The sequence below is a fragment of the Aquarana catesbeiana genome, linkage group LG06 (assembly GCF_042186555.1).
Source record: "Aquarana catesbeiana isolate 2022-GZ linkage group LG06, ASM4218655v1, whole genome shotgun sequence".
Lineage (NCBI taxonomy): Eukaryota > Metazoa > Chordata > Amphibia > Anura > Ranidae > Aquarana > Aquarana catesbeiana.
The window spans coordinates 229,914,894-229,927,996 of record NC_133329.1 but is presented as its reverse complement, the minus strand read 5'-3'; the positions used below and the strand labels follow the sequence as shown (position 1 = coordinate 229,927,996).

General features: G+C 40.7%; 1 protein-coding gene across 1 annotated transcript in view; it reads right to left on the bottom strand.

The window, feature by feature from the left end:
• The window catches only part of GTF3C1 (general transcription factor IIIC subunit 1), a 395,149-nt gene that overhangs the window by 70,150 nt on the left and 311,896 nt on the right, over positions 1–13,103 (bottom strand). The window contains exons 27-28 of the mRNA XM_073633018.1: positions 4,922–5,034; positions 267–329 (exon numbers count right to left, since the gene is read on the bottom strand). Of these exons, the coding sequence (XP_073489119.1) occupies positions 267–329; positions 4,922–5,034 (176 nt within the window). The remainder of the gene's footprint in view (positions 1–266; positions 330–4,921; positions 5,035–13,103) is intronic.

Here is a 13,103-nt window from a genome sequence, read left to right as displayed (position 1 = left end):
ATTGTTTGTATACTTAGTTGCACTAACTCAATAAATGTCTCTGTTAAAAAAAAAAAAAAAATCACTTTGTACATTTGCTTATTAGATACAATTGCATTTGTTAATTTTTTTTTTGGAAAAAAAATGATGTAATACACTGTAGTTTTCAAATGATGTAAATCATTAATTATGCCTGATCACTCAAAAAAAACAGCAATCAAAATTTCCAGTTGGCGATGTTCCATATATTAAGGAAATAGAGTACATTTACTTCTATAATGTGATACCTGTTAAGACTTTCTAATGCATTCTCTTGGACGGACTCATCTCCAACTGCCAAAACACGAAACCTAATAAAGAAAGAAAAAGATGGCGTGAGGCTGTAAATATCTGCAATGTTTAAATTCATCATTAATGGACATTTTTTATGCTTAGTCCTGCCCCATCTTCACTGCTATTCATGACCTCTGCAGGAAGAACCACCCCCATTCCTAGTCTTGCTAGGACAGCCAGGATTCTGTAGTAAATGAACATTCTAATTTCACTTTCTGGAATGCAATGCCAGTAGATTTGTATTCACATGGCAGAAATGTGATACCAGTATAAGAAAATATCCCATGTATTCCTATTACGCACTCTAGAGTGACAGACGAAACAGGGCTTCAGCTTACAGCACTGCTATGACAGTCATGGCCTTACAATACTAGGGAGGTTTTTATTTCTCAAAAAGGGTTTTGTTAGTTTTTCCAGTTTAAAGCGATTGTAAAGTCTTTTTTTTTTTTTTAAAACAAAAACATGTTATACTTACCTGCTTTGTGAAGTGGTTTTGCACGGAGCAGCCCCGATCCTCCTCTTCTCGGGTGCCTCTTCAGCCCTTCAGGCCCCTCCCTCCTGTTGAGTGCCCCCATCGTAAGAAGCTTGCTATAGGGGCACCGGAGCCGAGCCGCAACTCCTTGTGTGCATTCAGACATGGACCTGTGACCACCACCTCTCTCCTCATTGGCTCACTGAATTTGATTGGCAGCAGTGGGAGCCAATGGCACGGCCCCCATCTCAGCTAATGAGGAGGGAGAGTCTCGGACAGCCGAGACACTCCTGCAACATCGCTGGATAGAGATGGGACTCAGGTAAGTATAAGGGGGGCTGCTGCACACACAAGGCTTTTTATCTTAATGCATAAAATGCATTAAGATAAAAAAAAAAAAAAAAAAACTTCTGACTTTGCAACCAATTTAAGTGTAAAAGCACATGGAAAACATAATTTAAAACATTGCAATGGACCTGGATAACACTAAGCAAAAACTTAAAACAAAGTTCTGATTTCCTATGACAGCAATGCTGTAAAATTTATTCTTCTATTTCTGGCTTATAATTTTATTAGTGTACACAACATATTCTACAGAATTTCAAAAACTTTATTTAAATACCCATTCTTTTTCATATAGGTAGCAGAAGTTGTGGCTTAGACACAATGAATGAGTCCCAATAGGCAATCCAAGTGCCGTTATAGACCATATAGATAAATTATAGCAATTTCTTATGAAATTTAAATTTTTACACAGGGGAATTCAATAAAGCAGTAATGTCACTTTTCTGGTGGTAGCACCCCTTTAACATGGCCTGCGCCTAATTCATGAAAGCCCTGCCCCAGTTTCGGTACAAGTACTGACGTACGCCAAATTCGGGTAGTTCCTTCTACCGCCACTTTTAGAATCTGTCACTATGTGAGTGCAGTGGAGGGGCATACATTTACTTCATACGTTGCTAGGACAAAGGCTGCCCACGTCCTTGCATTCCACAGTGCAAGTCACACTGAATGGACAGTGGGCTGAGTTCCACGTCAGGTCCGCTTTGCCTGTGGTTGACAGTAAGGGGGGGAGATTTGGTAGCCACTATCATCATAGCTTTGAAAATCACTCACTAACTACCATTTATTTCTCCCTTTTATTGGTTAAACTAGATGGAATTGTGTCTTTTTTCAGGTAGACTGTAACTATGTAATCACAGGAAAGCAGTATCTGATGGGGAACTAGCCTCTCCAGACTCCTCCCACTGGACAACTCAAACTCAGAGTGGCTGCGCCTTTTGAAATAAGTGAAGCCTGATGGGGAAATCTTAGGCTAGTTCCCCATCAAGTCTGCCTTGCTTGTGATTGACAGTGCACAGCAGGGTACAGATTACAAAGCCGCTTCTGAACTGAATGGCGGCTATGGATCGGCCCACTACAGTGTGCTGTCAATCAAAAGTAAAGCGAAACTGACTAGTTTCAGGAGTTCCCCATCAGGCTCTTCCCACCCAAGTACAAAACTCCTTGACCATGAACCTTGTCAGTGTGACTGGCGTAGTGGCCAGGGAGGGAAGGTGGGGTGGGAGTTCACTGAGGAAGGAGAGTCCAATAGACACTCCAACTTCAATGCCAGCACTGACAGGTCTCTGGCAGGTATATGAATTTATGTACCAGTCTCTGAAAAGGTACATGAATTGTGTGCAAGTACTGTCACTTTTGGTGCTGCACCCCGATGGAATTATAAAAGGGGTCTATGAATTCCCCAGACTAAGTTTTCATTTTAGAGTACAGTAACTACAAAAATCCAATTTACTCTACAAACACAGAACAGTATGTGGACCATAGGACAATCAACAGCAGGGCCCTCAAGGAGGATAGGAAAACCCATAAACAAAAGAAAAGACGCTACCATCTAAAAATAAGCAGGGGGCAAGTGGAGCCCGAAAAACAAACAAGAACTTTAGGAGCCTCCTACTAAAGCTGCAGCCAAGAACAGGCACCAGCAGAAGTTGGGACATCCACCGGTAAAACATTGAATGGGTGAACACCAAGGACCAAGCAGCTAGCCTAACAGAGCTGACAAGGCCAGATGCTGAAAAAAATGAGCTACACAGGAAAGAAGGAGCCTTAGGCCGGCGATACATAGGTCGAAATCTGAAATAGTTTTCTTTCGGAAAATATTATCCAAGAATGTTTGAATATTGCACCATTAGCAGACCGCAGCAACGAATGATTTCCATGTGACTATCAAATGAGTGATTGGGCATGTTGGAAATTTTTGGAAAAATTAACGATTTTCTAATCAATAATGGGAGAATTATGAGAGAAATATAATTGAAAAACAAACGTGCATGAACGCAAGAAAAGAAGATTTCCAGAAAGAAAAGAAGATTCCCGGCCTTAAAAAATTCTTCTCTGTAGCAACACGAAGTGAAATTGAAGGCTTCGTTGGTCGAATTTCAAAATCAATGGTGGCAGCATCAGATCAAGAAACGCACTAAATTTCTGAAAGAAAATTGGTTTGGAATTCGACCCGTATATGGCTGACCTTAGTCTCACTACATACACTTGAACAGTTATGTGAATACACCCAGAATAGCAGAACTAGATGCTGGAGAACCATACAGAACACACTGGATCTTCAAATCCCCTAAAGGGTGTCATGGCATAAAAATACCTCAGACAGACTGGAAACCTCTAGACGAAAGAATGAATCCGCTTTAGACACAAGAGGGACTATCACAGGTTCCCTTTAGAGAACAATGCATCCATTGTCGAATCCCAGCTGACTAAAGTGACAGTCAAAAGTAAAAAAATGTTCAGTTGAACAAAAAAGGGACCAACTCTTTGGATTAGCTAAAAGAGAGAACAAAATCTATAGACAGACAGTGGGGCTTTTGCCCTGCTCCCTTGTCATAGAAGTTGATTTGACAAAAGGAAGCAATGGCCCCCGCTGCTATCAATCTACCCTGTGAGATGGGAGAGATGGGAAAGAGCCACTGCTCGTGTGCACATCACTGGATTGAAATCGGGCTCCAGTAAATATAAGAGGGGGTGGGGATCCTGGACACTAAAGGTTTTTTACCTTAATGGAGAGAGGGGCCCCACTTACACTAGTGCAACTTGTCATGCGACTTTGGACCCCAAAGTGCCACCCCATGTTTCCCAATGAGTACCGTTCATATCTGTGCGACTTAAAGTCAAAGCAAATTTAAAGCAGTTCCTGCACCACTTTGGTACAACTTTCAAGTGAGTTGAAGGCCATAGACTTTAATGTAAACCCACAAAGGTCGCATGAAAGTTGCACATGCACGATAAACTGTACATGCAAATTGTGTGCAACCTTGTAGAGCACAAGCAATCACACTAGCCAAAGTTGCACCGAGTCGCACTGTAAAGTTGCAATGGAAATCGCACGAGTGTGAATGGACTCTAAGGCTTTAGAAACTTTAAGCCAATACCTTAGGTTTGCAATCTGTTCTACTTTCTATTGATTCAATGTTATTCAGAGTGTGACTACACACACAGACTTTCATAAGATTTAGGGCTAATTCACATTAGATGCAGTCAGGTGCATTTTAAAAACACAGCCAAAATGCAGTAAAAAGTGCATATGAAAGAAAAAAATCTATTTCAATAAGTCTAGTTTATACTATTGTATTGCTTTTAAAAAAGTAGAGCATGCTTCATTTTTCTGCACTGTAAAACACATAAACAAGAGCAAACGCACTGCAAATGTGCATTAACACATGCAAATGTGTATAAATACAGCTTAGTAAAGAAAATTAAAAAAAAAAAAAAAAAAAATATTGCCAAAAATGCACCACAAATGCACTGAAAGAGTTAATTTGAAGATTAAATTAGACATTGAACAGTGTATACTAGGGATGAGCTCAGATGTGTTTGGTCCCTGCCAGGAAGCTATCATTGTACCGAGCCAAATCATAAGCGGCCAAAGCATTCCCCGCCACAGCTGCAAGCATAAACTGCTTTGTGTACCTGCGGCTCTGGGGTAGGGAGTGCTAAACCACTTATAACTGACTTCACATAGTGATAGCTTCCTGGCAGGCCCACTGAGGTGAGTTCAGATTAGGACCCGAACACATGAGCCCATCACTAGTGCCTACATATCTGTAAGTCTTGTTGCTTTGCTACCTATTGAAGAGCTCATCCACAGTTTCTGGAATTGCATAAGCTGGATCATCCATCTTTGTGCTGAACTTCACTTTCAGCCGTTCTACAAATTCTTTGAACTCTGCAGCACAAATCTTAGGGGGAAAAAAAAAGAAAAGGTTACAGAACTGCATCTTTCAATATACCCATTTATCAAATGAATGAATCAACCACCAAAAACATAAAAAGACAGTGTAATGGTTTTGTACATAATGGATTTCTTTTAAGAAATAACAACAAAAAAAGAAACAATAATGTAGGGGAAAAACAATAGTGTCTTCTCAAAGGGCCTTCTCTTAACCCCCTTATACACGTTATAAAAGATCCCTTGCAGCTCCTTCCTCTTCCTTCACAGCAGGCGAGAAAATGCAGTGTTTCAAGGGCTTGAGGGCAGATGTGACCTACTCATCTGTGACAGTGTCAAATGACCAGTGGAGTGATGTCACCAGTCGTCCAGGTCCCCCAACACTGCTGATTTTAGCCCTGGCTGTGTTGGAGATAAAAGCTGAGAAGAGAAGGTAGTGCAAGTATTAAGGGTTGGGTGATGTCCTTTGCAGAGACAATGGCACTTTGACATGCATGGATAAGGTGACAGTGTTTCTATCAAACTAAAAAGTATCAGGTCAAATAAATATGAACGAGAGCATATGATATTGTATTCGCTTGACATTCCTTTTCAAATTGATATCCAATCACAGCTTGTTTAAAGGCTCAACAAGTAAGCGGCACTTACACAGAAGACTCCTCATCATTAGTGAGCAGCATAAAATCTGCGATGCATGCCCACTAAAGAAAATAGCTTTTTATTCCCATGAAATAGTGTGTGATGAGAAATAAAATGGTAAAGGTAAAAAAGCTTAACCAGTAAAGCTGACATAGGGTAAAAAAACAAAAAACAAATCTGATTCATATAAGGTCCAGCAGAAACAGAATCAACAGTCTTCAAAATTCCTACAATACATTATAATAGGAGTTAAACTTCTGCTTTACTCAGGATCATAATGTGAATATGCCCTCAGGGGGCCCCATAGTTGCTTAAAGGAAGTGCGCATATATAAGGTAATAAAAACCTATAGTCTGACAATGGCAAGAACAGTAACAAACCAAAACTCTTATGTATCAATAACCTCAAGACAGTTGCTTTTATTCAAAAGACTACACGCCTGGAATAAGAACTGGTTTGTTCTTCTGCAGCAAAGCAGTGGGAGAGAAAACATACAAAAGGAACAACAAAAGCAAATAGAAAACAGACTGACGAACAGTAACAGACAAGATAGGCAACAGGTTATGGTGAAAATAAGAAACTCAGAATAGACCAAAAAAGAAAGAGGGAAAAAAAAAAAAAAAAGCTAAGGGTGATATTTGTATCCTCCAAACTCAATAACATAAGGATTGATTTCTTGGAGTACAGTACAGGATGTGGGCTTCTTTAATCATAGACCCTGAGTTATATGCAGTCACCTTCAGGAGACCAGTCACTAGCAAGCAGAATAGTAGGCCAGCCCATATATCCCCTCTCACTCCCACTCCCAGCAACCCTTAGTTTTGTAGCAAGCCATAAGAGGAACCACCAGGACAATGGATATGGTGGCCTGAACTGTACTCCAAAAATTTACAGTCCAAAAATCAAGTCATAAATCCTTATTTCTAAATTGTGCAGTAGAGGACACAGGTTTCTAATCATCGACCCTGGGACGCCCCATAGCAATATAACAGAGGGGTAGGCAGCACAACAACTCCAACAGGTCCCAAAACAAGGGAAAACAGATCCAGTATTCCGAGAAGTCTGAAGAAAATTATAGCCAAAGCTGGTGTCAACAAAGGCGTAAACAACCACCCAGTAGAAGACCAAATGACAGCCTTGCAAATTTGAGAAACAGACACCTGGTGCTGAAAAAACCAATAGGTACCAACTGTATGATTTGGGTAAGCCTTAACAGGAAAGGGAGAAAACTTGTCAGTCAAGGCATATACCTTAGTTATAACCTGCCAAATTAACCTAGAAATAGTGGATCGTAATGCATGGCACCCTTTGCAAGAGCCAGTGGCAGGACAAAGAGATTCTCAAAGTTTTATATAGAAGCAGTGGCCGAGAGGTAAACCTGCACTGCTTGCACCACATCCAGGGGAGGTAAATCTCTTTGTGATGCTTTGGAGCCGGACAAAGAAGACAGGACAATGTTCTTATTTAGGTGAAAAGAAGAGACAATCTTAAGAAGAAAGGATGCCTTAGGTCTTAAAACCACTTTGCCCTTATGAATCCAACAATTCTGAGACATGTCTTGTCAACTTGACAGCCACGAGTAAAGCCATCTTAGTAAGGTCAGTCAAAGGAATTTCCTGAACGGGCTCAAAGGGAGGCTTCTGAAGAGATGAAAAGCCCAGATTAAGAGACTCCTGCGACAATGGGGAACAAATGGGGAACAAATGGGGAAGAAGTGTTAGCTACTTCCTGTACAAATATCTTAACCAGAATGTGATTGGCCAGAGGTATATGAAAGAGTATAGCCCAGGCTGAAACTAGACCCTTAAGGGTACTTTAGGTGAAGTGATAATCCAGACCAGACTGAAGAAAAGCAAGGATACGTCCAACAGAGTAACCTCTAGGATAGAACGTCTATCCCTCACATCATAAAAAGTAAGCCTTCCAAGTGTGATAAGACTTTCCATGATGTTGATTGCTGGCTTCTGGAAATGTAGAAATAATGGAGTCAGAGAGACCCCACGGCTCCTTAAGCTTCAACAGCCAAGCCATCAAAGCCAGGGACCGTGAAGCAGGATAGAAGACTGGCTAGTCTTCCTAGTAGGCTTTTTGGATTTGGGTAGGGATCCCATACTGGTGACCTTAGATCCAGACAGGGCATGTTAAAGGGAGTACTGTGTCCACCAAACCCAAAACTGGTTCCTTTAATTTGGGAGAGGTCACGGCCGAATGACATTCTGCCCTGGAGGAGTCCTCGGACCCTGCAGACTTACCCTGCATTTCCTCATCTTCCACCGCTTCTCATCGAGGAGTACAGCTTACTTGATGGGCAAGTCCAACAATGACTCAGGAGGGGATGCAGAACAATGGTGCTTGCGTTTTTTTTACACCCCATGGTCTCCAGAAGTGCAGAGGCCTTCCCCATAAACTCCAACATAGAAGCTGAAGATTTCTCCATGGTTAAAAAGGGAGGAACGGTGAATCCCTGGATTAGAGCAGTGGAGATCGAGGTCTAAAGTAAATGAAGCAGAAATACCTGAGGGAATTGGATTCACTTCATCATGGGTGTGTGTGTCCCACTGTCCTGATTCCCTTGTGCCCAATGTCCACCATATGGATCAGGAGATGCCCTAAGGGGTACTTATGACACAAGCTGCATAACAGAAGGGGTATAGCAATCCTGTGTTTCACAACTGAAGGCTGCTGAATATCCTGGTGAGAGCGAAAGTGTAAAGCAGGGCCTCAAAACGGAGCAGGGTGAGCAGGGTTGTGTCTACAGCAGCAGAATACATTGTCCTGAAGCACAGCATTTGCTCAAGATGATGCCTTGGCTGAAGCGGGCCTGAGGTACTGCCCCAGGGGGGCAAGACTATGCACACAGTGCAGGCTACAGCCTATCCAAATGTGTCACAGGAGATGAAAAGTATTTACCACAGCAATAGTAAAAGTGTTTCATGGTATAGCACAGTCATGACAGATAATTTAGAGCATAATAGCCAACCTGTGCTATGAAAGCAGGGGTCTGGTGCTGGTGCAAAAATGACAAATTGGGTGAAATGTGCAGTGCTTATGTGATTATATAAACCATAACAAATGATACGAGTACAAAAAACATGAATAATAAATGATGTGCTCAAAAATACTCCAAGCAGTCCTCTATTATGACATGTGATGTCTCTAAATAGAGGAACTTGGACGTGTGATGTCCAAAAAAAGTCAGTGACAAACTTCAATCATGTGTGATGATAATCCTCAACTACATGTGGATGAGATATAGTGACAGTCTAACTTGAAATATGTATGATGTAATAACAGTTGATAGTAGATCCACCACCAAAGACACCAGAAGCTGCTTACCAGAGGGATTGAACTCAAATAGGTGTACACCTAGTGAGTCAATCAAGCTTTGTGGTAAAATATACCAAGGGGATCAGATGCTCTATCAGGACATGACCTCCAGATGGGCCTCCGAACAGGTGTAAGATATGGATGGACTCAGTAGATATAGGCAGTCCCACCATTAAAAGAAAGAGGAAGGCATATAGCGTAACTCCATATGGAAATTTTAAAGGAAATACACTCACGTGTTTAGCAGTAAAATCAAGCGCTTGTATAAAAGAAGACAGTGGTCTCAGCATATCCTCCCATCAGGATATGCTGACACCACCGTCTTCTTTTATACAAGCGCTTGATTTTATTGCTAAACACGTGAGTGTATTTCCTTTGCTTTTCATGTATTAAAATTTCCATACGGAGTTACGCTATATGCCTTCCTCTTTCTTTTAATGGTGGGGCTGAATGACTATATCTACTGAGTCCATCCATACCTTATACCTGTTCGGAGGTCCATCTGTATAGAGCATCTGATCCCCTTGGTATATTATACCACCAAGCTTGATTGACTCATTAGGTGTACACCTATTCGAGTTCAATCCCTCTGGTAAGCAGCTTCTGGTGTCTTTGGTGGTGGAACTACTATCAACTGTTATTACATCATACATATTTAAAGTTAAAGACTGTCACTATATCATATCCTCATGTGGTTGAGGATTATCATCACACATGATTGAAGTTTGTCACTGACTTTTTTTGGACATCACATGTCCAAGTTCCTCTATTTATAGACATCACGTCATAATAGAGGAATGCTTGGAGTATTTTTGAGCACATCATTTATTATTTACGTTTTTTGTACTCATATAATATGTTATGGTTTATATGATCACATAAGCGCTGCACATTTCACCCAATTTGTCATTTTTGCAACTTTATTATCCACTGCTGTGCTGGCTGCTTTAGTTTTTTCAATTTTTGTTTGATTTCTTTTATAGACAGCGCGGTATATATGTGTTTATAATTTGCAGGTCTGGTGCTGGTGGACTACTCAGAAATGGGGTTAGGTATTGATGCAGGGATGAGAGGAATCCCTGCAAGGTAGCGCCACAGCCCCCTAATAAGAAACGTGACCTTTTAGTGGCTAGCCATTGTTTTGAGAAAGCCCACACAGTAGTACAATTAAAATATAGGGTAATTGATCATGTACCCCCTTTTAAGATGGAGAGGTAATAGAAAGCTGAGATAAAAAAGTTCAATGAATACATTAAAATGGATACAATACATCCCCAGGCATTAAATACGGACTTTGATCTTTGTTTTTATGAATACATATTTTAAACATAAAACAGTTTATTACATTATTGTTATTTTGCCTTCAGGTTATTGGCAGAGATCTACAATGTACATGTTTTTTTTATAGTTACTAGATTCCAGATTATACTTTAAATTGTATTAGAGATTATTATTTTTATAATTTATTATTTTGGAATGTCCTCAGTGGTCATTTAGGGATATGTTTAAATATTTGCTTCCTCTTCATCCTAGTAGGATTTTCTGCTGCTGCTCTTTATTTATGTGGTGATGACACTTGGAAGTATAATGTGTCCTGATATAATAATGTGTATAGCGGTGATTAAAGAGTTAATATGAGGAGTGATGTCACTGCCGGGTACAGATATATACAAGATGGCTATTTTGTTATTACTGGTAGAAGTGTTATACACGAGGAAGAGTTAACTTACTTGAACATATGGAGTGTATATATTGAAATGTTAAAGGATAACTTCACCTTTAAAAACTAAAACTAAAAAATAATAGCAAATGTACATCCTTTTGCAGGTAAAAAAAAAAGTGCATTTTAAAATTTTTATTTGGAGCCTCTAAAGCATTGCACCCGCGATCAGCAGATCACGGGTGTATTCTCAGGCTCCTGCAGACTGTCAGTGTAGATGTCTGCCTGCACCTTGTACAGGCAAGCAGGTATTTGAACCACAGGAAGGCTCAATGAACTACCTAGAGCATTGAGAATATGAACTACAAGCCATCAGCCTCAATGGCCCGCTGTCACAACAGGGGATCGAGAGGTGCTCAGGCTGCTCAGTTAGGCATATGTTACCATCCTAAATAATTTGGGTGTAACATGCAGCATGTTACTAAAGGTGAACTTATTCTTTAACCATTACACGCAAAATGACGTACCCGTACATCAGTAATTTGACACTAAATACCGGGCTTATGGCAGCAGCTAGCTGCCAAAAGCCCGGTATTTTCAGGAACAGCGTGCATTTCTCGTTAAGATAAAAGTGGTTTATGCGGTGGATTCGTCGCAAGATCACTTTTATCGGCGGCGGGAGAGGTGCCCACCCCCATCCCACTGCGCTCCGGTCGTCTCTGCCGGTAGCTGGGGAGAAGATCGCGTCCTCTCCCCTGGATGCCTGGCTGCGGACTGAGGGGAAGATGGCCCCTGCTCGGCTCCATGGCATTGGATGGCGGAAGCCATCACTTCCGCCCACAGCTCTTAAAGGAGAATTTTTCTTTTCTTTTTTTTTATTCAAGTGACTTTTATTTATTTTTTTTTTTTTTATTGCATTTTAGTGTAAATATAAGATCTGAGGTCTTTTTTATCTGTCCTATCATGCTTTTTTTCTAATACAAGTGATGTTTACAGTCCTTGTAATAGGAATAAAAGCGACCCAAATTTTTTTTTTTTTAAAGCGCCCCATCCCGACGTGCTTGCGTGTACAAGGGAACGCATAAGCGAGTAGCGCCCGCATATAAATACGATGTTCAAAGCACACGTGAGGTATCGCTGCGATCGTTTGAGCAAGAGCAATAATTCTAGCCCTTGACCTTCCTCTGTAACTCAACACTGGTAACCTGTAGAAATTTTTAAACATCGCTTATGGAGATTTTGAAGGGTCAAAGTTTGTCGCCATTCCACGAGCAGGCGCAATTTTGAAGTGTGACATGTTGGGTATCAATTTACTCGGCATAACATTATCTTTCACCTTCTAAAAAAAAAATTGGGCTAACTTTACTGGTGTCTTATTTTTTTAATTCAAAAAAGTGTATTTTTTCCAAAAAAAGTGCTCTTGTAAGACCGCTGCACAAATACGGTGTGAAATAAAGTATTGCAACGACCTCCATTTTATTCTCTAGGGTGTTAGAAAAATAAAAACATATAATGTTAGGGGGTTCTAAGTAATTTTCTAGCAAAGAAAAAATTATTTTAACTTGTAAACAACAAGTGTAAAAAAGAGGCTCGGTCCTTAAGTAGTTAAAGACATTCAAGTGCTGCATCCTATAGAGTGTGGAGTGGTGTTAACCTTATATATATATATATATATACATACATACATACATACACACACACACACATACATACATACAGTGGGGACGGAAAGTATTCAGACCCCCTTAAATTTTTCACTCTTTGTTATATTGCAGCCATTTGCTAAAATCATTTAAGCTCATTTTTTTTCCTCATTAATATACACACAGCACCCCATATTGACAGAAAAACACAGAATTGTTGACATTTTTGCAGATTTATTAAAAAAAGAAAAACTGAAATATCACATGGTCCTAAGTATTCAGACCCTTTGCTCAGTATTTAGTAGAAGGACCCTTTTGATCCATTACAGCCATGAGTCTTTTTGGGAAAGATGCAACCAGTTTTTCACACCTGGATTTGGGGATCCTCTGCCATTCCTCCTTGCAGATCCTCTCCAGTTCTGTCAGGTTGGATGGTAAATGTTGGTGGACAGCCATTTTTAGGTCTCTCCAGAGATGCTCAATTGGGTTTAAGTCAGGGCTCTGGCTGGGCCATTCAAGAACAGTCATGGAGTTGTTGTGAAGCCACTCCTTCGTTATTTTAGCTGTGTGCTTAGGGTCATTGTCTTGATGGAAGGTAAACCATCGGCCCAGTCTGAGGTTCTGAGCACTCTGGAGAAGATTTTCGTCCAGGATATCCCTGTACTTGGCCGCATTCATCTTTCCCTCGATTGCAACCAGTCGTCCTGTCCCTGCAGCTGAAAAACACCCCCACAGCATGATGCTGCCACCACCATGCTTCACTGTTGGGACTGTATTGGACAGGTGATGAGCAGTGTCTGGTTTTCTCCA